At 50.4% G+C, this 23,374-nt stretch overlaps 2 protein-coding genes across 6 annotated transcripts in view; both read left to right on the forward strand.

The window, feature by feature from the left end:
- Positions 1-1,500, forward strand: part of Nup93 (nucleoporin 93) — a 111,047-nt gene extending 109,547 nt beyond the window's left edge. The window contains exon 22 of one of the 3 annotated variants that reach the window (XM_021169822.2): positions 752-1,027. In XM_021169822.2, coding sequence (XP_021025481.1) covers positions 752-862 — 111 coding nt within the window. In that variant the 3' untranslated portion in view covers positions 863-1,027. Of the gene's footprint in view, positions 1-751 lie in introns of all 3 variants that reach the window. The other 2 variants (XM_029480656.1, XM_029480655.1) reach the window with 2 other exon arrangements.
- Positions 1,501-15,330: 13,830 nt separating this feature from the next.
- Positions 15,331-23,374, forward strand: part of Slc12a3 (solute carrier family 12 member 3) — a 36,908-nt gene continuing 28,864 nt past the window's right edge. The window contains exons 1-8 of one of the 3 annotated variants that reach the window (XM_021169855.2): positions 15,331-15,663; positions 16,523-16,666; positions 17,840-17,915; positions 19,398-19,493; positions 19,706-19,845; positions 20,188-20,298; positions 21,146-21,257; positions 21,455-21,585. In XM_021169855.2, the coding sequence (XP_021025514.1) occupies positions 15,388-15,663; positions 16,523-16,666; positions 17,840-17,915; positions 19,398-19,493; positions 19,706-19,845; positions 20,188-20,298; positions 21,146-21,257; positions 21,455-21,585 (1,086 nt within the window). In that variant the 5' untranslated portion in view covers positions 15,331-15,387. Of the gene's footprint in view, positions 15,664-16,519; positions 16,667-17,839; positions 17,916-19,397; positions 19,494-19,705; positions 19,846-20,187; positions 20,299-21,145; positions 21,258-21,454; positions 21,586-23,374 lie in introns of all 3 variants that reach the window. The other 2 variants (XM_021169854.2, XM_029480719.1) reach the window with 2 other exon arrangements.

Raw genomic sequence — 23,374 nt, forward strand, 5'->3', positions numbered from 1 at the left:
GTTTCAATCCTGGTTGAGAAATGTGTGGCCTTTCCTCTGTATGATCTGGTTGCTTGCTTCCTTGCTTGCTACCATGAGAAGGTTAATCTCAGTATGGGCAACCTGAGTCCACAGAACCCAGTGTCTCTCGAAGCCACCTGACGGGGACCCTAAGTCTAATCTAGTGTATACCCTTCCTAAATTTCTCTATTCCTTGTTCAATAGTTTATCACTTGGAAATCAGGTTTTCTTTTTTTCACTTACTGGAAAGATCTGGTTTTGATAAAGTGCTGTGTTTTCAGAAAAGAGCCCTGTGTCCTAAAGGGAGAACAAGAGGGAAATGGGAGAAAGCGATAAGGAAAGTGGCTCAGATTACAGGGACACAGCTTGCAAGGTGGCACTGCCAGGGCTCTGTGGGGCACTAGACACGCAGGTCCCTGCAGAGAGGATAAACAAACCAGCTAGGAGAGAGGGAGGCTCAGGGAACTGGAGCAGACGTTCTGAAGCTTCAGCCTTGTAGACGCTAGCCAGGTGTGCTGAGGTGAGGCAGCTTCCTGGCAGTCTCCCGCCTTTGTTCATCAAAAGTTTTGACACCCTGTGGAGTGGGGCTCCAGTGGACACGTTCTTTTAAAAGGGACATGAAGCTGGAATAATGTGACAGTAGAGGCTGAGACATTCCTGACACCGAGTGCGCAACATAAAAGAACCTGGTGGGTGCCTAACCCTAACCTGCAGTTAACCAGTTTTCTTGTCTTGACCCCTTTTCTCTCAGCAACTCCGAAGTCAAGCCAGAGCCCTGATTACCTTTGCTGGGATGATACCGTACCGGACGTCTGGGGACACTAATGCCAGGCTGGTGCAGATGGAGGTCCTCATGAATTAAGCGCTGTGTTTGATGGGTTCTGGGACTGCACACTGTCAGTATATTAGGCACGTGGGCCAGCTGGGGTGGGTTTCCAGTTTTGTTTCTGTTGTGTTGTGTTTTGTTTTTTGTATTATGTATTTTTGTCAATACCAATAAATTTCTTTGATTTGTATTTCTTTTAAACATTCTTTTTCCTTTTTTTTTTTCTTTAAAATTTTAGGTTGTTTTCTTGTTTTGGGGTGTGTGTGTGTGTGTGTGTGTGTGTGTGTGTGTGTGTGTGTATTTACTTGGGAAATGTTGTCCACAGTTGTTTTGGGGCCAGAGAATGAGAGGCTACATAGGTGTGTAAATCTGGACAATGTGACTTTAAATGATTAAAAAAATTACCCACCATGAGCAAGGAATCAAAGCCTTTGGCTGTCATAGTCCATAGAGCAGAATCACTGTGCTTTTCCACAAGTGTAGTTGAGTGTGAAGCCAGCCTTGGTTGGTGTAAGATCTGTGGGTGGAATACCAAGTGCTGCTGTTCTCTGGAGTCGTCTTTGAGGTCATCCAGCCCCACACTACCCTCATTCCTCAGCCAAGATCCCAGGAGATTAACCTGCTGGTGTACGTTCCAGAGACGGGTCAAAGCATGGGCATGGGACTGCTGGAGTAGAAGCGGTGCAAGTACCCAGCTCACAGGGTAGAGTGGGTGAGCCCATCCACTCCTCTGCTCTTCAGGAAGCAAGCTCATGGGCTCATCCTGCATGCTCAGTACAGGAACCATTTGGTACCTGCATCCAGAGTATTCGATCCCTGAACAGTAGTTGTCACGTTACTGACCCTACTTCTTCCACAGGACCAGCAGCCCTGAGCTAAACTAGAAAGATCAAGTGAGCATTTGCTCCTGAGCCAACCAGTTGAGCAAGGTCTGCCCCTCAGGAACACATTTTCTCACAGGTTCTCCAAAAAGGATTTTGTTCTAGGGAGAACTCTCTTATCACAGGATAGTCACTTCCGTTTCTTGTCCTTTGGGAAAGGGCTAATGGATCAATAATGGGCACAGATTTCATGATCCATGAAAGGAATTACTTAGGATCCTCCAGGTCGTGTTCTATCTTCCTTCTTTAGTCTGATCTTGTTAGTGGGACCCAAACCTGAGCTTTACTATGAAGTCACAGAAGGCAAGCCCTGTAGGTGTATCTGAGCAAGGTGTAGCTCACGTCTGTGCCCCAGGAGCTGACAGGATGTAATGAGAGTACTCCAGACTTTCATACCATGTAACTAACTTTATTTTTCTTTTTCTTTTTTTAAATTTATTTATTTTATGTATATGAATACACCATTGCTCTCTTAAGACACACCAGAAGAGGGCATCAGGCCCCATTACAGATGGTTGTGAGCCACCATGTGGTTGCTGGGAATTGAACTCAAGACCTCTGGAAGAACAGTTAGTGCTCTTAATTGCTGAGCCATCTCTCCATCCTCCTAACTTTATTCCTTAAATTGGCTTTTTTACCACAATTAAAGAAGATGGGAGTTGGTTGTAGCCTCTGTGACTTGTCTCTTCTTTACCCCATGAGAGTCAGTTGTAGATTTGTGTTTGCTTTATGCAGTCTGGCTGCATATAGAACTGTACACATGTCCTGCCAGAAACCAGATGAGACTAAAAGCTAGTAGGGAAGAAAAGCAGCTGCTTGGATAGTGGTGTAGTCAGTGGCTAGCAGGTTAGGAGTGGGTTTAAGAAGACCTTTGTGGGAAGAATGAGGTACTGTTCGAAAAGAGTTAAACCTCCCACTTGCTCTATCTGCTGATTCTGTGACTGCATGTGGCATGCTGGGCTGGTGTATGTCCTTGACTGCGTGACTCTTGGGCAGATTATTAGCTTAATCCATCCATCTCCACTCATTTGTTCAGAGAACGAAATTCTTTCCTGATGCATTGTGATTTCATTGTTTACCTGGAGAAATAAGAAAATGCCTCCTGGAGTCTCTTGTTTTCCAGGGCTGAGTCTCTAGTCTTGAACAAAATCAAGGGTATTTTGAGACAGAGAGGGTAAGAGGCTGCCTAAGGATCTCATAATTAACTCCTGGGGGACATCATAGGGGAGGTAAGAGTTAAGAGACCCAGCACCTTTTCTGGGCTTGGAGATTTGATCTCATCTTCCCACTGCACCCCCCTCCCCATTAGTTTTTTTCTTCCTGCTCATAAGTGAACTGCTAAGTAAAGTTGGGTAACTTCAAGTGAACAGTGAGGTAGAACCCGCATAGAGCCAGTCTTCTGGTTTTGCAGCTCCTGAGCTGGAAGTACATTGAAGAGCTGGAAGCTTCTTCACACTGGAGGCAGAAAGCAGACCCCACTCCTGCACCATGTAAACTCAGACTGGAGCACAGAGGAGTTCTGTGGTTACTGCTATGATGCTTTGGGATATTTGAAGCAAAGAATTGTGGGTCTTCCCACCTTAACCCAGTATTGCCTGATTTAAATAACAAAACAAAGGTGTGTTGGTTCTTGCTTTGGATTTCTAGTTGAATAAATGCGTACATGGTCCAAACCCTCAAGGTTAACTTAGCTGAATGTGCCAGCTCCTGCTGCCCTAGGCTCCACACCCATGTTTTTCCTTGGGCATCAGAGCCTCTGCTTGTAAGTCATTGGATATTTCATGTATCTTGCCATGACTCCATTCCTTCTATCCATGCCATTCATGCCTGGAGCTTGCTGAATACTATATGCTACAAATAGCCCCCAGACTGGTATGTTGCCCTGAGCAGGCTAAAGTGGTGTGGACTGATTGGCTACAGGGTGAGCTGAGTCATCCCTCAGGTAGGGCGATGGATGAAGACTCCAAGACTGAATACTGTTGCATACTTAGGGGTAGTATGGGCAGAGATGCAGCATTACTCTGGCATGCATTGTTCCTGGCTGCCTTTGCCCTTGAGCATCGGTTTCTTGGGCATGGGGCAGGTAAAAACACTGGCTATTGACATTCACTGGCTTGGGGCAGGTAAAAACACTGGCTATTGACATTCACTGGCTTGTTGCAGTAAGAAGGGTATCCAGCTTCAGAGTCAATGATTGTAGCCTTCTGGGGGTCCCAGAAGACCTGGCCCAGCCTTTTAGTGGCAGGCCATGAGCTCCTTCCCTGGGGACAGATTTAGCAAATGAACAGAGTCACCTCTGGGTGCAAATGACAGCATCAGTTGCAGTTTGTCTGGTGGCTCTGCATCCACTGGCACTCAGTAAATGGAGGCCTAGGGCCTGGTGCAGGCTGCCAGGAGCTTTGCAGCTACTTGGATAACCCTCCTTTGCTGCCATTCACACTTGAGAGGTAGCAAAAATGGCAGCCAGATGAGAAGGCCATAACTGGCCTTCAGGTAAGTTGACTGACTGGGACAATTAGGGGCCCCAGAAGGCCTTTATCCTGTCACCTGCCAGATGTTTGTCCATCAGGGCTTCAAATGCTGTGTATGCTAGAGGGGGGTTGCGGGGAAGGCAAGACACTGTCCTCACTTGAGTAATTTCTGTTGGGAATGTGATGGGCAGATTCTCTCCTCTCAGCCTTTCAGATGTCACTCTTGTGTTTGTGGGGAGGGAATAGCGGGCGAGTCAGTGTGTGTGTGTTCCTTTCTGTGCAGTAACTTGTGTGTTTGCTCTGTCCAGGACGCTTCCTTCACTCCACCCCTGTCTATCCAGTAAATGTTCTCCCAATGTGCCATGTGCTCCCTTTGCTCTGTTCTCCAGTGGAATGGGAGCTCCCTAGCTGAGGCTCCCGGAAGGTGACAGAAGTGCCTCTCCTCACCTCGAGTAAGGGAGCTCCTCTCTACTGTACTCGAGGCTCCTCAGGCCTACCTGGCCCCGAGTCTCTGGGTCTCTCCAGTCACAGCCACCTGCTTCTGTAAGTAGAGGACTTCTGTCCCGGCTTGGAAGCTCTGAAGTCAGTAATGGCCTCAGACCCAGCCCTTTGGTATCTGGGGAACATCTCATTCAAGCTGTGGTAGACAATAAACAGCATCTTGATGACAAAGCCAGCAAGTGGCATTCTGGGGCTGGGGCCCTTGATTTGGGACCCTCAACAGGAAGCACAAGGGAGTCAACAGTGAGGGCTGGCTGTGTCTGAGCTGATGTCAGGGAAAGTTGGGGCTGACCTTCGACAGCTGTTTCTTGACAGGACCTGCTATGTTTTTAACCAAGAATACTGCAGAGTTCTGGGCTCTGGTATTCTGCCTGGGAATAGATGGATGACCAGCAGTACAGATTGGCCATGGCTCTTGCTGGGGCCCTCAGCTAAGCAGGTCCCTTGGAGGCAGTCTGCTGATCTGAGACTTAACCCTGCATCCATGCCCTCATATCCCTTATAAGGCTTTATGATGTCCTCTGGACTCAGCACCTCCTGGATCCAGGTTGGCAAGGCAGTGTGTGGCCTTGGAAGGGACACTGGAGAGTGGGTGGAATCAGGCAGAGAGGGACTGCTGGAGCTGTTCATTGAAACATCTACCCTTTTCATGGAAAAGTTCTGAGTCTGCCTGTGGTTCCAGCTACTTGGGAAGCAGACACGGGAAGATTACTTGAGTTTAGTCTAAAGCCAACTCAGACCTTGTCTTTATAAAAAGAAAGATGGGGATCATTGTTGGCCCACCGTGAATGTTACCTCAGCTCTTGGGAATGGCCAGGTTTCACTGTAGAAACGCTTGGAAGCAAACAGTCTGGGAAGAGAGGCCCAGAGCCTGGGAGCTTCACAATGGCACTGTTGAGAGCCATCCCCTCTGCTTTAGAGATTGTCGGGAAGTTCCTTCTCAGATGTCCTACCTGTCTCTTTCTCCAGCAGTGCCACACTAGAGGCATCCTCCTTACAGTCTCTGCCACTCACACAGAATGGAATCCTGCCATAAGCTCTTATGCGAATGGGCTGGCTGGGTTTTTTAGAAAACGTTAAAGCAGTTTTCTAAAGCATGGACGTGCAGCATGTGGCCCCTTTGGTGGTAACTGCAGCCATCCACATTGGCAAGCATAAACTGCCCATGAGAGATGTGAGAGAGACAAGAGACAGAGTGAGGCACTCTGGAGAGCAGAGCCCTGGACACAGCACGTGCTGGGAGGGACCATCCTATGCCACAGAGCTATAGTGTGGCAGAGCTCTGGGAAGGACTCAGAGCTCAGTTCTCTCTACCCTGAGACACCTTGCCACAGGGGAAGCAGGGGTGCCAGCTCCCTCGCCCTCAGATCCTAGGGAGTCAGTGCATCCCAAGCAACTCGCCTACCTGGAGCCATCACTCTGGAGGCCCTCAGCAGGTAAAAGTCACCTTGCGTCCCTCTTCTCCCTGTTGTGGGTGTTTTTCTCTGCTGTTTGGCGTATTTCCTTCCTAACAGGGTTTCACACGGGCTCAGGTAGAGTAACCCAAAGGAAGGTTGCCTTTTCCTTTGTTTCTTCTTTTATTTCAAGGCACAAACTTAGGACACAGTCGGTAGGCCAACAGTTTGCTCTTGGAGGACAGATACTGATGTGTCAAGTTCAGCTGGTGGTTCCCATGTTTTCAGGGACTGCTGATTGGAGGTTGTAATTCAGCAAATGTTTGAGGGCCTGCCCAAGGCCAGATAACTGACTCAGCTGTGTCCCCAGTTTCCCAGGACATGGTCCTAAAACAGTCACTGCCCTCTTTGGGGGACAAGCAACAGTGAAGGGGTCTCCTGCAAGTGATTCTCCTGATTGATTTCAAGCCTTCTCTGGCCTCCTTGAGCACTAACCAGGAGCCCTGAGGCTACAGATTGTGGGGCCATTGGTGAGGACAGCCCTGTTTTCTGAGGATCTAGATGTATATACATGAATAGTAATAAGAAATGCCACAAGAGGGGGATACAGAAGGATGGAGATGGGTGTGGTGGTGACACCTATAATCTCAGCTGTATAGGCTGAGGCAGGAGGGTTGCAAGCTGGAGGTCAATCTGGGCAACTAAGTGACAGGACCCTGTCTCAAAACAAAGACCGGGGTCCGGTATCTCAGTGGTGAGTGTCTGTCTGCCTCCTACAGGGCTAGGGGTTCAATCCCAGCACTGCCCTCTAAAAAGGGGGCAAGATGGAAGGCAGGATTTCCAGAACTGGGGATGGAGAAGTGATCTATATGTGACATGGATTCAGACCCACAGAGGCAAGCAGAAGATGTGTGGCACCAGGTCAGTTCTGGCCTGCTACCCCTTCTCACGCTCCAGGGGTGCCGCACATATGTTCACATTTCCTGTGCCTGGAAGCGGCCGAAGCCGAGGACAACCTGCCAGAGGTCACAGACCTCGTGTTCATCCCTTCCCTGGCCAGCCTGGATCATAGGTTACCCGCCTTGTTGAAGAGGTATGTTGGGACCAGGAGGGGAGCAGGGAGGGTGACCCATGAGGCAGAGAGAGAGACCTTGGGTAAGTGATTTGAGAGATACCTGTCCGTGCAAGGCAGCAGTCACCTTGCTGAGGCAGTGAGTTAGCACAAAGCCTGCAGGCCAGCTTCTATCTTCAGTATCCAACCAGAAGAAAAAAGGTCTCAGAAGCCACCTGCAGCCTAAAGGATGTTTTTGGAAACTTGCAAGTCAGCATTCCTTCTGGGCTGCACTGCCACACCTCCTCCTGTCAGCTCCAGCCCAACAGCCCCCAGCCCTGGGGACACGGAGGCTCTAACTGTTGCTCTTGGGGTCTTGCTGCCATCTGACTGGAGGGGCTAGATACTGGCTGGTGTTTTTCAGAAGTTTCTCGGGTGATTTTCTTCCCCTAGCAGGACCAGGAAGCATCGATCTGACTTGACCTCAGGGATTGGTGAGGTAGGCCTCTCTGCCTGTACTCCACAGCACAGCAGTTTGGTCAGAAAACCTCTGAGCTATGATGAAGAGGTGAAAATAAATTGAGCCTGGCTAGGAAAAAGTTCACCAGGCCTAGGCCTATTGGGTCACCTTGCTCAGTGTCCCCACCATGGTCAAAGGTAGCCCATTCATATGCCCTTTTAAAATGACATGAGATGTAAAAAACTGTCATGGAACAGAGGAGGCAAGGTCATGTTTTAAAGATACCACAGGTGAATGACATCTGCTAACTTGAGCTGAATCCCTAGGCCCAAACCCAAGATGTCCACCTGTTCCAGCTTTCTTGTGCCTTGACTGGGGCCCTCCAAGAGCCTTTCAGTGCCTGGAGCATGAAGTCCAAGCTCGGGGCCAAGAACCCAGGCTCAGTCCCTGAAATCTTAGGCAGTTTCCTATGGGGACTACAAACACTGTGGGACCTTCCCCAGCCACCATGGACCCAGTGCGGAGCCAGTGCCCAGCTCTGTGGTCTGAGCTCAGATGTCCTCGGGTGCTGGAGGCCACTGGTAGGAGAGCTTTAGGAACTCGGAGAGCTCGAAGAGAGGGGCACATCATGCAAGCACCGTGCGCTGCACTCCTAGAATCCTCTGAGTGTTTTCTGGGTTTGTATCCAGCCTCTTACCTGCAGACACAGCCAACTCTTTTTTTTTTCCCCTGCTTGGAATCTGAGCCGCCTTGTCCCGCTTTTGCCCACAGCCTAGCATGGAAGCAGCTGCTCACCAGAAAGCATGTCTTCAACTAATCGGATTAGTCAAGGCGTTTATTTTCTCACACCTGTTTTTCATGGTAACTGAAGAGCTGAGTCCAGAAATACACAGAGCCGTTCTGTTGGCAGAACACTGTGAATGTCCTTCCAAGTCCCTGCTCGGTGGTCAGCCCATAGAGCTCTCCATTTGTCAGGTGGTGAGACTGACACCCAGGTCGCAAAATATGACCAGATCCCTCTTCCTGTTCCTTCTGCGGCTCCGGGGGCCAGGCTTGGCATAGAGCTAACCGGTACTGGGCTTTTAAAATCAACTGTCGTTATGTTTCCAAGGTCCCTGTTGCAGGAGCAGATCATGAGCTTCTGGGTTCCAAAATCTTGAGACTATTAAGCCTATAATCCCAGCATCTGTGATGTTGAGGCAGGAGAATTACTGCAACTTTGAGGCTAGCCTGGGCTACATAGCAGTTACCACCAGCACTGGTTACATTGCAAGACTGTTTCAAGAATAAGAAAAAAAAAAAAAATTAAAAGGTTTGAACCTGGTGGAGCACATCTGTAATTCTAATACTTGGAAGGTAGAGGCAGGAAGATCACGAGTTCAAGACCACCCTGTCTTAAAAAAAAAAAAAAAAAAAAAAAAAGGCCATCATGAGCTACATAGTAAAATCCCATGTTTTTGTTTTGTTTGGGGACTTGTGGTCTAGGCTGGCCTGAATGTACTGTGTAGCTGAGGACAGCCATGAGCTCCAGATCCTCCAGCCCCTACCTCCTGAGTTCTGGGATTACAGGCATGGGCGACCATACCCAGTTTGAGACTGCTTTAACAAAACAACAAAAAGCTTGTTTAAAAATGTACCTTTGGAATTCAAAAATGAGACAGAATGCCCCACCCACACCCCTGGTTCCGGGGAAGAGTTTCCCAGAAAGTGAGAAAGCTGAAGAAACTTTTATAATGAAAGTCTAGATGTCAGCGCTGAATCACTGGTTTCCTGGCAGAATCGCTGGGATGGAAGAGTTTACCTGTTACTGGAAACCCGAGTTCTCTAGGTTTGCTATTTCAGTTTGTGTAGCTGCAGCAGCACAGAGCTCAGACCAGCCCTGCATTGAAAATGCAGCTAAGCCTGTGTGGAGGGCTAAGGGGTTGATGGAGCCTTACTGCCATCTGAGACAAAAAAAAAAAATAGAAGGAAAGTCAAGGAAAGTCACTCAGCAACCAGTGATCACTATTCAGGATTCTACTGTTTATCTTGACTGCCGAGAAGCTCCAAGCTTAAGTTACTATTTCTCTCTCTTTTCTTTGAAATATTACAGACACCTTATAGCATCCTTGCCCCAGACAGAGGAAGCCACCTTTTTTCTGAACCCATGTATTATTTTATCCCAAGATTCTATGCTTTTATGCTTTGGATATGACTCGTGGTTTGGGTTCCTGGGTTGCATGCCTCTGTGGGCACTGACATACTTTGTTCTTATGCCCCAAAACAGTTGCATTAAGTCTAATACATTGCTCATACCTATGGCGCCCCAAGGGGTAAATGGTGGCTAAACAGTTAGTCTACCCATGAAGGAAAAGAAGCCAGGAGTCCTTCCTCCCCTTGATCTTAGCCAGAAGGCCAAGAAACAGTCAGGAGTCCTTTCTTTAAGCATGCAGATGTCTTAGTGTCTGCACATTTCCCTTTTACATCAGCTGGTCCGAGCTCAAGGCGTGTTGGTGTCCAGCTACTCTCAATACTGTCCAGGTAAAAGGACCAGAATTACAGCAGGCAAACCTTTGTGCTCTTCAAGGCTCTATGGGAATCCCAGCAGCTCAGGCCTATTTCTGGCTTTCCAGAGCTGCTGTGGACCTGGTATCTCTGTGTTGTTTCTGTCCCTACACTGAGTAGGATTTGGATCTGTCTCTTTTCCGTGGAGTCATCAAGTCTGTAAGCCCCTTGTGGGCAGGGATCCGGCTCCTGGTTTGGCAGTCATAGACCTCTGCAGGGTTCTGGGCTTTCTACTGTCTCCGAACTGGAGGAGCCACGCCCCCAGGAAGAAGCCATGCCTCAGGAAGAAGCCACCCGATTCTGGTATGGTTGCTGCAGCTGGTGTTGTGAATCAGGCCGACGAGCAGCGCATCCTCTTACCCGGCTATTTCACGACACCAGGGTTGCACCCTACCCATCCTCTCCAGGCAAGCACCGTGGGACCACAGGACACAGGAACTTGGGGACAGGTTGGGTTGGGACAACTGACTGTGAAAGGTAATGTTCAGTAGTCCATAGCCTCCCTATCATACCTCACCTCATAGTCACCTGGGAAGCTTTAGACAGATGCCAGGGTCTGCCCTCCCCCTGCTCAGCCCAAGCCCACAAAGGCTCCGAGGTGTGATCTCAGAGTCAGTGATCCTGAGAGATTCTAATCCACGTGCAGCGAGAAGGAAGCAGGCGGGCCCAGGGCTCAGAATTCAACTGCTCCCCTGTGCTTGGCTGACCCTGCCTGGCACCTGCCGGCCCTCCCCAGCCCCACTCCTTTAGATTTGATGTACACCACCCAACTGCTGCTCCTGGTACCAAAACACCCAGGGCAAAAGCAGTGGAAAGCCCTTCCTGTCAAGGATCCCTGCTCAGAAACATCTCTCTGTCCATGGGGCTCTCCCACTCCACCCTCCAAAAAAAACAAACCAAAACAAAACAAAAACAAACAAACAAAAAAACCTGACTTCAAACAAAATGCTAATGTTATCATCTCTGTCTTCAGGACACGATACCCCGTTGCCACTTGTAAGTTGCTCTATGAGCCCCCAGGTTCCTTTTTTTCACACCCTGCCTGCCTGGTCCTAACACACAGGCCTTCCTGCTCTGTTGGAAGCCCAAGCCACCTTTTGTCCAGGGCCTTTGCCCCTCCTGCCTACCCTACCCCACTTGCAGTTCCTGCTCACATATGGGTGGCCAAGCTCAAGATTTGCATCCTCAGAGAGACCTAAGAAAAGCTTTATTTTCATCATAGCACGTGTCACTAAGTGTATTCTGCTGATTGCTTGCCTGTGCATTGCTGCCTGTCTCGCCCTCTAGAATGTGAGCCCCCAGAGGACAGGGATTTGTTTTGGGGAGGGTGGGGGGGGTTGCTCAGCACAGAAAATCATATGTGTTAATTATCTAATGATCGAGGTGGAATGGATAGATGACCCCTTCTGCCTGCTATCCCACCAATTCTCTGTTTATCACGAGCCGACCCACCTCTTCCTCTGTCCCTGCCCACCTTTTCCCTCAGCCCCCATCTCCTGTGAGGTCTCTTCCTCTGCTGGTGCTTCATGCTCTAAGCTTCCAGGTTCAGGACCTGGTCTATATGAGGAACTTTTTGGAGGGGCCTCTGTGGCCAAGAAGATGGCAGGACTACTGTTGGGAAGCTATGATGTGCCCTCCTGTCCTTGTGGCTCAGCCAGAGGATATTGTTTCTGATCTGAGTCTGTCTGGTCCTTGGCTGGCCCTGGTACAGTGTGGCTCCCGCCTTGCTGCTGTGGTGGGGAGACTTGCTCAGAGACACCCCTAAAACAAACAGAATGGAAACTCCTTGAGGTTCAATCCCAGGACTGTACTCAGAGTAGGGGTCCTATGTCCTCTCAGAAGCTGGATTCAGGATGTGTGCCATTCCATCAGTCCCAAGCAGTCATTTTCAGGGTCTGTGCTTCGGCACAAGGTGTCAAACAGTCACCAGCTGTCCTACTGATAAGCCCCTTAAGGGACCCAGCCTAAACCTCTTTCTACTCCAGAGAGTGCAGTGGGGCAGCAGGTTTGGGGAAGCAGCCCTACATCCCTTCCAGCTAACACGAGTGCTTTGCAGAAAGGAAGAACTTATGTGCCAAGGTCATTCAGCAATTTCATAGCCTCTTACTCCTGGCTGAAAACCAGCCCTGGCCTCTTCTATCCCAAGATCTTTATCAGGAATTTTCCGTAGCTGCCAGGGCACAGTGTGTTGGAATGGTGTGGGGATGCTGGGGAGCTGTGATTTTTGCCAGGTAGCTGGCAGTTTAAAACTCAGAAGATAAGATCTACCCCAAGGGCCATGGACCTGCTGGAGGGTGACGTGGGGGAGGCTTTACAAATCTCACCGTCCCTGCCAAGAAGGTAGAAAACTGACCTGGAGAAGTCCTTGGCCCCTGAGTCCTTACTTCAAGCCTTCAGCCCTGCTGGAAGCTGGCAGAGGAGAGGAGTGTTTATATCTACCTCTGTAAGTCTCCCTCTGCCCACCACTTAATGTCCAATAGAGGCAGGATCTGTGCTGTGGGAATCCCCAAAGACCCCTTGCAAGCCCGTCTCCGCCTGACTTAGCTCTCCTTGGTTCTAGTCTCCATTCATTCCCTGTACAACCAACAAGCGTTTATTGGCCCATGTCTGAAACTCTGGTTGGTTGAGATAGTCACTGAACAATCTATTGTGCGAGGCCCCTGCCTCTGTGGCTGACTTCCTTTCCAAGAAATTGGAGGGAACACTGCCCCTCCATGAAAGGGAGCACTGAGGTCTGAGAGCATCTCCATGCTCGTAGGGTGACTCTGGGACAGTCTCTAACTGGTCTCAGCACCGTCTTCCTAGCTAGACACATCTGCCCTGGTCCCTCTAGCCCAGAGTAGCAGGGGCCAGCTGGGTCTCTTGAAAGCACCCACCAGAGTGCAATTTCCTGTTGGAGGTACCAGGGCCTGGATGCCTTGGGGCAGGTCCTCTAGGGGATATGGGTAGACTCTGAGAAGTAGGGCCTGGAGTGCTTTCCTCTAGTTTCCTCTGGAAGATACTGGAGCCTGAGCCTGAACAGAGTCCCACCATGAGTGGACAGCAGCCCTCTGACCTTCACCCACCCTAGGCCTCCAAAGGAACAAAGCAGGTAAAAGGTCTCCTTCAGGAAGCCTTCTCTGGTTGTCCACAACACCTTGACCCTTCTCCAGTGGTCCACTCCTCCAGCTGTCTGCTGACCTCACAGCTGGTCTGGTCTGTTGTAGCTGTACCTTCCCATGAGCCCTTGCTCCACCATGGCTTCTCTGAGTCCCCGGGCTCCTGCTACCACACAGCATGGGGTGCTGGCTGGTCTGTTGGACAGTGACAAGAGTCCTCAGATCTTATTTTAAATTTCATAAACTTTATTTTTTTAAAAAAAAAATCTTGTGCCACATGTGGTGGCGCATGCCTTTAATCCCAGTACTTGGGAGACAGAGGCAGAAGGATCTCTGTGAGTTCGAAGCCAGCCTGATTTACAAAGTGAATTAGAGGCCAGCCAGGACTATTACTGTCTGGAAAACAAAAAACAAAACTCTTGCAAGTTAATAAAAATATTCAAACCAAATTTAACCATACCCAAGGTCAGTACAACTTAGTGAACTTCTATACAGTTAGAATTGGCATAGAAACGGAAGCTATAGAGCGTCATGTTAAATTTTACACCTTTAGTGTCAAATATATTTTTTGCAATTGTCCACCATCCAAATCAAAAAATAAAAAACCGTGACAGAGTTAGAACTAGGAATACATTAGCTTTTTGTCCCCTTTCTGTGTCCTGTCCTGTGTGCCATCCTTCCTCATTCCTTTATATTCAGCCTTTCTTATGCTCTTTCTTCATGTTATACTGTATCCACAGGTACTCTTGTTTTATGCATACATATATTTTTGACTAGATTCCACAGGAGGGCGAGTTTTCTGAGGTTTTGTGATCTCACCTAATATTCATACTGAGACTGTCCATTTTCCCGGAAAACATTTTAACTTGATAGCCGAGTAGCATGCATATATATAATTTATACTTATATAATTTATGTATACATGGTTTATACATATACATAGTTTTTCTTACCCATTCATTTGTTGATTGTCAAGGTCGATTCCAAATCTTTGTTATAGTCAATAAAGCAGCAAGAAGCGTGTACAGTCGTCTCCTATTCTTGTAAGGGGCTGGGTCACCTCACTGGGAAGTAACTGAGAGCAAATTCAGGACATGTGTCTGGGAGGGCAGAGGGAGCAGGCTTTAGGGTAGGCCCTAAGCCTCAGATGATCCAGGGAAACCCTGGGTGCTTTCAGAGACAGGGCAGGATGCCAGGCTTTTGTGCCCCACAGCCATGGATTACTGAACGCCCAGCCTCTTACGGAAAGATAGTTATGGGGGGGGGCATTAATGTAAGGGCTAACTCTGGGACCCCTCACAGCTACAAGTCCATTGCTTTCTTAGGACACATCCAACATCCACTAGTTCATCATCAAGACCCAGAGTGTCTGTCATACCCCAGGGCAATGTCCCTGCAATAGCTTAGGAGCCTTTGCTGACCAGATCTCCTGCTTCATGGGAACACTGCATGGCTCCAGGGAGGGAAGACCAGTTGCTCTGGGCTCCAAACTACAGCCCCATAGGCCAGCCTGTGAATGTGTAGGTCAGGTTACACTGTGCCTGATTACCCTAGAGGCCAGTGGCCAGCACCAAGCTCTCAAGGTTTGTCAGTTAAGAGGTGGCTGCAGGTCTGGCTTGAGGCCACTAATCATAATGGCTTATGTATATTGAAATATATCAGGAAAGACGCTGAGACTGTGAGGGACAGAGATCAGAAGGCAGACTTCCTTTTTTTTTATATGCATGTCCTAAGATGACATCCATTCAAACTAGTAAATAAAATGAAAGAAATACATTGTGCCCCAACACGAGGGCTGTTAACCTGCAGTGTAGGTAGGCACCTTGCAGCAGGCCTTCTCTGGGTCCTCTCTCATGTCTGTTGCTTCCTGGGTTCTAGCTGCAGAACCTCTGCTACACTAGGCTTAGAAGGGCTACTGCAGGACTCAGGGATGTGGCCCCAGCTCTAGCCCAGCCCTCCTGCTCCAAAGTGGCCCCTGTGTCAATGATCAGATAAATGGGGGCAGGACAGTAGTTGCTATGGCTCCGCCCCCCACCCTGGCAGAGACCCTGCTCACTTGCCATAGGCGGTCTGGACCAAGCTCCTGCCTCCTCCCAGCCTATAAAGCCACCCTCAGTGCCCTTGCCCACTCTTGTCCCCTCCTTTGATACCCAGAGCCATAATGGCAGAGCTCCCTGTGACAGAGATGCCTGGCGATGCTCTGTGCAGTGGGCGCTTCACCATCAGCACACTGATGGGAGGCGATGAGCCCCCACCAGCTGCCTGTGACAGCAGCCAGCCCAGCCACTTAACACACGGCAGCACCTTGTACATGCGCACCTTCGGTTATAATACCATAGATGTGGTGCCGGCCTACGAACACTATGCTAACAGCGCTCTGCCCGGTGAGCCCCGGAAGGTGCGGCCCACCCTGGCTGACCTGCATTCATTTCTCAAGGTAAGCAGAAGTTCAAAGACTGGCCGCTTCCTGGCTGGGTGACTTTGGCATGATTGCCCAACATGTTCTGTTGTGAAGATGACTGGGCATCTTCCTCTAGGGTCAAGATACCCAAATGAATAGTGGACAGAGGTGCCATGAAGCTTGGGGGCACAAGTAATACATATTGTCCAGGCACTGGCAGCACAAAGATAGCATAGCCTGCTGCTTATACAAATGCAGGTTGCACACCACTGGGAGAGACTGTGAGAGGGAGGGAGGGAACATGGTGAGCCCTCTCAAATATCAGCTCACCAGCTTCTCTGTCTGGGAGGCTGGAGGGTCCAATCCCTGTCACCTCACGGTTTCACCAACAGTTGGATGGTCTAACCTCTAACACTCTTCCGTGTTTCAAAGCTTCCCTCTGAAGGGACCAAACAAGACCCCTTGTTTGAATAGGGATGCTGAGATGAGGTACTGGGATGAAGGTCCCAGAGTGAGCTGCGGTTGGTAGGAATACGAAACAGAAAATGGCCATGCTGGAGTCCAGGCCTGGGTTCAAGACTCTCTGTGCCAGAGACCCGGTGTGTGGTGTGTGACATACTGCTTCACCTCTCATCCCGTGTCACTTCTCAGACTGCAGGCTTGTCAGACTCCAGCCCTCTGCCCTAGAGGGGGAGGAGCCTCCCTGAGCAGAAGCATTCTGAATGCTCAGCTTGCTTGCTCTCTCTGGTGTTTCTCCAAGCTTCAAGTAGCATTGTACCCAGGAAGCTGTCCAAGGGCTACCTGTGTGGCAAAGTGGGGCAGGCAAGACTGAATACAGACACCCAGCCCCTAACCCCCATTGCCTGACTCCTATTGGTCTCTGGGCCCCCAGCAGGAAGGTAGCCACCTGCATGCCCTGGCCTTTGATGGACGGCAAGGCCGTGAGCTGACTGATGGACTTGTGGAAGACGAGACAGGCACCAACAGTGAGAAGAGCCCTGGAGAACCTGTTCGCTTCGGCTGGGTCAAGGGGGTGATGGTGAGTGGCTGTGGCCTGGAGCTTGATGTCTAGACGGGGTGGGGGTAGAACCCCATTCAAGCCTCAGCTTTGACTCTCAGGCCCTAGTGAGCAATTTAGACCTGGAGCTCAGTTTGGGCCTCAGTTTCCCCATCAGCAGTGGCCTCCAATTAATTGTATTTGGTGTAGGTGTCCCAAAGTTCTTGGGCGCTCTTGGCCAAGACCCAATCCTAAGAAGATCTCTGCTTAGATACTCACTAGTGTTGTAGCCTTAGGAAAGTTACTTAGCTACTCCTGCCTCAGTTTCCTCACCTGTAATACTGAGCATTAAAATAGTTGTTAGGTGTGAGAGTTCTTGGATCAATGGCTGCTAGGGGGTTATTAGAAGAAATTCCACATATGGCCACTAGAGGGAAGCACTAACACATCGACAATCCCTCCCCTCCCCTCTCATACCACGGTACAGCCTAGTGTTAGCTTAGTATGAAGCATAAGTAAACCTTCAGGAAGTAAAGACTCAAGTGCCCCTGACTTTGAAAGACAATATAGGGTTCTACAAAGATGTGGGGATGGGGTACAAGAGAAAGTAGAACCAGAGCCTTCACCCCTCCCCGGGGGCTCCACATTCAGAGTTGGGACACCCCCTGATCTGTGTTAGCCAGAACCAGGTACACCCTGATTTTCATCTCAGCAGATGAGAGCCTCAGAAAAGAAATCTCATGAGTGTGAAGGTCACACGTCCCTACCTGGCCCTAGTAGTTGGCAGGGCCAAATTTCAGCCCCAGTGATGACCTCTGGCTTTGCCTTTAATATGGAAGCAACCTGAGCTTTGATTTCTGCTCTACATGGGGTGCTGGCTTCAGCTTGGCTTTTGCTGATGCTTCCAGAATACTATGCCCAGGGCCAATAAGCTGCCCAAGGCAGTGGCTGGGGCCTGGCAGACACTGGGTCTGGGACTTGGAACGGGGTGAATGATGGGAAGGCAGAAGCCATTCCCCAGGCCTCCACGGCAGAGTGGGAGGAGGTGGGATAAAAATTGTCCTCCCCTTTCACCCCCCAAGCCAGGCAGTCTGATCCCATGGGAGGGAGAGCACAAGAAGCATCAGGTGTCCTCTAGACCTGGGAACAAGTACACGAGGCTTTGGCTTTGGGCACCTGGCCCTCAGGAAGCCTCTAACCCCACTCTCCTGCCAGATTCGTTGTATGCTCAACATCTGGGGAGTGATCCTCTACCTGCGACTCCCCTGGATTACGGCACAGGCGGGCATCGGTGAGTGCCACCTCAAGGAGAAGGGAATGCACGAGTGCTTGCGTTCTGGCCCCAACCCCTTGGGCTGTAGAGACTCCAGGCTAGGTCTACTCCTTCCCAGTGCACCCTCAGACGGCAGCAGCCACGGGTGGGGTGGAGTGGAAGAGACCATTGGATGCAGAGTCAGCAGTGTCAGGGTACCTCAGCAAGTGGACTTCTAGCACCAGAGTATTTGTGCTCAGAACTGGGACTCTAGAAGACCAGAGTTCAGATGCTGGGTAGCCTTGAGTGCCAACCGTCTCTGAGCCTTGGTTTCCTCGTGGGTAAAACGGGTCTGATGACAGTTCCTGCCTCCAGAGCTGCTGTGCAGCTTGCAAGGTGCTGGAAGACAGCATAGGCTTTAGTACCTGAAGGCTCTCAGTACATGGTAACTACTGCTTTCTTTTTATGGCCAAAGGGGGTGACTTTCTTTCTGTGCCTGCAAACTATTCACACATTGGCACATCAGCTCACCAAGGAAAGTAGACAAACCAACCTTATCTTAGTCTGGGGAGGTGTGTGTGTGTGTGCGTGTGCGTGTGCGTGTGCGTGTGTGTGTTTCACATGCTCTCGTGTGCATCTTTATATTTGATTGTGCAGAGTCCAGAGAAAACCTCAGGCATCTACCTCAGGAGCCATCCTCCTCCTCTGAGATGGGTCTTTCATTGGCCCAGATCTCACTAATTAGACTAGACTGGCTGGCCAGCAAGCCCCAGGGATCTTCCAATCTCTGCCTCCTTCAGTACTGGGCTTGCAGGTGCATGCCACCCTGCCTAGACTTTTGTGTGGGCTGTAGAGACCAAACTCAGATCATCCTGCTTGCAAGCCAAGCACCTTGCTAACTCCCAGGTGCTCTGGCTTTCTTGAGACAGACTCCTGTATATCCCAGGTCTCAAACTCACTATGTAACAACCAAGGATGACCTTGGAGTTCTAGCTACCAGGATTAAATGTGTGTGCCACCATGCCTGGATTATGTGGTACTAGGGCTCAAACCCAGGCCTTGTGCTACTTAATAGACTTTTATTGTCCCAACTGAGCTACATCTCTAGTCTTTATTGTTAGTGAGTTTTATATTTGGGGGCTTTTTGTGGGGGTTGCTGTTGTTTGAAGTGAATTCTGTCTCTCTATGTAAACTTGGTTGTTTTAGAACTTGCTATGTAAATCAGGCTGGCCTGGAACTCACAAAGATCCACCCGCCTCTGCCTTGTGAATGCTGGGATTAAAGACATGTGACAGCACGCCCAGGGCTTCTCTCTCTATTGCCCAGGCTGGCCTTGAACGCTCTACCTCTAAAATGCTGGGGTGACAGGCCTGCACCTCGGCCTCTGGCTGAGACCCACTGTTCTTCAGGTGATAAACTGAGGCTCAGAGAAAGGGACTCGGGTCACATGGGGATTGAGGTGGCTGACCTGAGAAGTGTGTTGATTGAGTTTTGGGGGTGCTCCCATTCACCCCCACACAGTGCTGACTTGGCTCATCATCCTGCTGTCCGTCATGGTGACATCCATCACCGGCCTCTCCATCTCTGCCATCTCTACCAATGGCAAGGTCAAGTCGGGTGAGTTCTGGGGCCATCTTTACCTGGACACCATGCATTCTGAGCTACTGCCCCACCCCTGGTGTACCCCGTCATGCCCACCTTGCTTCTGATGGGGACTTGTAGGGGCTCTTTACCTCTCAAGCTGGTCTCCATTGCCCACCTTGTGGCCCTTGGTCCTGCCCCTCTTGCAGTACACTGTTTCTTCTCTGGCCCTCTGTTCTGCCCGCTAGGTGGCACCTATTTCCTTATTTCCCGGAGTCTGGGACCAGAGCTGGGGGGCTCCATTGGCCTCATCTTCGCCTTTGCCAATGCTGTGGGTGTGGCCATGCACACTGTGGGCTTTGCAGAAACTGTAAGGGACCTACTGCAGGTAAGGGGCCGGGCATGGGGCAGAAGGAGAGAGACAACCCCCCTCCATCCCCCCCCCCCACACACACACTGCTCCTCACTGAACCAGGCCTTCCTTCTCCTGCCTAACCTTCCCTACCAGTGACCAACGCTACATCTGGTCACTTTGAGTGACAATAAAAGTCTTTACTAAGTATAGACCATCCTCACAAGTTCCCTTTGAGTCCATGCTGCCTTTGGGCCATGTTGTCTATGACCACACAGTAGCTCTTTGGGGGAGGGTATGCCCTAAGTGGAGTGGGATTGGGGGTCTGGAGGAGCAGAGGTGAAGACTGAACACACAGCTGGCCTGCTCCCCCCTCAGGAGTATGGCACACCCATCGTAGACCCCATCAATGACATCCGCATCATCGGTGTGGTCACGGTCACTGTGCTGCTGGCCATCTCACTGGCTGGGATGGAGTGGGAGTCCAAGGTGAGGAGGGGATGCTGGGTGGGAGAGGGCAGACTTGGCTCTGGCTTTGCCTCTTCTTAGTGTATCAATTAGGATTGAAGTGTGGCCGCTAGGATAAAAGAAAAACCCTGAGACGTCCTGTAACCCTCCTAAGGATGTGGTGTAGGGCTAGCATGGTGGTTTCCATGGAGCAGGGGAGAGGTGTGAAGATTCCTTCCATCCTGTGACCTGTCCATCCCTGAATGTGGCCCTTATTGACCTGGATCACAGTGGCCACCATCGTCACATCTGTGGTCCAGGCGGAGGGGCAGGGAGGAGTGAAAGAAAAGAAGGGAATTCTCTAGCCACACTCTTAGGCTAAGCCAAAGGTTGTGCACATAACTCCTGCTCACAGCCTATTGGCCACACAGAGCTACAAAGGGAGGCAAGAAAATGTGCTCTTCAACCCTGCTAAATCCCGTATTCAGCCAAATGTCAGAGGTTACATATCAGGAAACCAAAGAATCACTGGGCTATAGCCAGCAGGCTGGACCAGAGGGAGCCTTTGATTTGGCAGGGGCCTGGCTTGCGTGCCTTGCTTCTCCATGTTGCTCTCTGGCCTCCTGGCTCTTCGGTTTCCAGGTGGGTCTGTGCTTCTCCAGCCGCCCTCTTGGCAGTATCTGCTGCTGGGAATGACCACTCCAGACCACCCTACTAACGTAGCCCCCGACCTGACTCCATCATAGCTCCTGTTTCTAGCCTCAGACCAACTTGTTCGCTGTCGCTGACTCCTCACTGTCTGACTGAGATGAGGAGGCAGTCACGTGGGTAAGGGAGTGAGTGACCCTGCAGGCCCCTGAAGGCTGACCTCCGGTGTCCTTTACTCCAGGCCCAGGTGCTATTCTTTCTTGTCATCATGGTCTCCTTTGCCAACTACCTGGTGGGCACACTGATCCCAGCATCTGAAGACAAAGCCTCTAAAGGCTTCTACAGCTACCATGGTGCGTGAGGTCAGGGGCTTCCCTTGGCGGTGGCTCAGTGGATGGGGGTCTGTGTATTTGACTCCTTACATGGGCACAAGAGGCCAGGATCTCCTCCCAAGGCCACAGGCTTCCAGGTATCCCACTGCTGTTTGACTGGGCCCAGTTAGATGGCTAAGCCCTGTGGGTGACTCTGACTTAGGCATTGGTTTTTCCAGGGGACATTTTTGTTCAGAACCTGGTACCCGACTGGAGAGGCATTGATGGTAGCTTCTTTGGCATGTTCTCCATCTTCTTCCCTTCGGCCACCGGCATTCTGGCAGGGGCCAACATCTCCGGGGACCTCAAGGTAAGCAGAGGCTGTCCTACCTGTCACATAACGCATCCCAGAACCCTAGCATCATTCCCAGGATCCCCAGCTCGGCCCTGAAAACCAATGCATTTGCTCATGACTAGGCCTTTGCCTAAGAGACCTAATATGCCCTGTTCTGTTCTTGTTGCTTTGCAAAATTCTGCACCTCTTTCAAATCCCTCCTGCAACATCTCTGCCTGACCTTCTGTCCACCGTGATATGTTCCCGGCATAAGGTGTCAGCCCGATGTCTCTGGCTCTATTTCCAGCTTAGAGTCAGACACTAGCTAGGTGTTTCGTGTGTTTGTTGATTGAATGGTAGTGAATGGAGTCAACGCAGCAGTGTGAAGTGCAGTGCAGTGAGTGATAACAGAAGGTCCAGCAGAGCTCCTGGGTGGGAGTGGGCCTAGAGCTTTTGTAAGACGAGACAACGGAATGGCCTTTGCCTGCAGAAACCAAAGAGATGGGGGTGTGCCAGACAGTGGGCCAAAAATGGTATTGTGTTGAACTCTGACCTTAGTCTCCCTCCCCCTTGAAGGCTTTCCTCAATTGTGCTTCTCACAGAATTAAGAATTGGGTGTGGTGGGCACAATAGGTGTGGTAGACATGGTAGGTGTGATAGTGGGCACGGTGGGCACTGTGGTACAGGCTTGGGATCCCAGCCCTCATAAAGCTGAGGCAGGAGGATCAGGAAAGTTGAAGCTCATTCTTTACTACACAATGAGTTCAGAGCCAGTCTGGGCTCTGCGAGGCACCGTTTTTTGCCAAACCAAACCAAGAGCAGAGCCTCCTATTGAGTGAGGTCTGAAGAGAAGGATGCTTGCTTACCACACTCTCTCAAGAGAGCATCTGGCAGAAGACCTTCAGCCTGACCCCTCTTCAAGTCCTGTTAACTGTCAGTGTCATTGTCTTGGTTAGGGTTTTACTGCTGTGAACAGATACCATGACCAAGGCAACTCTTATAAGGACAACATTTAATTGAGGCTAGCTTACAGGTTCAGAGATTCAGTCCATTATCATCAAAGCAGGAGTTTGGCAGCATCCAGGCAGGCATGGTGCAGGAGATGCTGAGAGTTCTACCTCTTCATATGAAGGCCGCTAGGAGAAGACTAGCTTCCAGGGAACTAGGGTCTTAAAGCCCATGCCCACAATGACACACCTATGCCAACAAGGCCACACCTCCTAATAGTACCACTCCCTGGGCCAGGCATATACAAACCACCACAAGCTTCTCTCCCCAGTGCCCAGCATCAGGGCCAGCAGCTATCTGAGAGCCCGGTGCGGTGGCATGTTGTAGTGCTCTCTGTCCTCAGGCCTTAAGTTGACTCTTGGGCGTGGCTCTGCCCTTCCTGTGGGATTGTGTTTAGCAACGGGGCACTCACTGTGAGACTCTGGGCAATCTCTGTAAGCCTCAGCTCCCCCAGCTGTAAAGTGAGATCAACAGAGCAGGTGGAGACAGAGGGCTGATTCTTGTCAAGCGCTTAGAGCAGAGAATGGGAGAGCAGGGAGCTGGCACTTGTCTCTGCCCTGTTGCCACCATGCAGATGAGTAAGCCAAGCACAGAGAGGGTCAGAAGCTGGCTATGGTCACATGGCAGTGAGGAACCACACAGTGTAAGCTTGTAGACCGGGGAGGTCTCACTTAATGTTATTTGTGGCTTGAAAAATGATTGCTATGTATGTGTGGTGTGCACGTATGAATTCGGATGTGCACATGCTACAACATGCATACAGAGGCCAGAGGATAGCTTCTAAGAATTTATTCTCCCTTTCCATCATGGGACCTGG

Source organism: Mus caroli, chromosome 8 (assembly GCF_900094665.2).
Source record: "Mus caroli chromosome 8, CAROLI_EIJ_v1.1, whole genome shotgun sequence".
Lineage (NCBI taxonomy): Eukaryota > Metazoa > Chordata > Mammalia > Rodentia > Muridae > Mus > Mus caroli.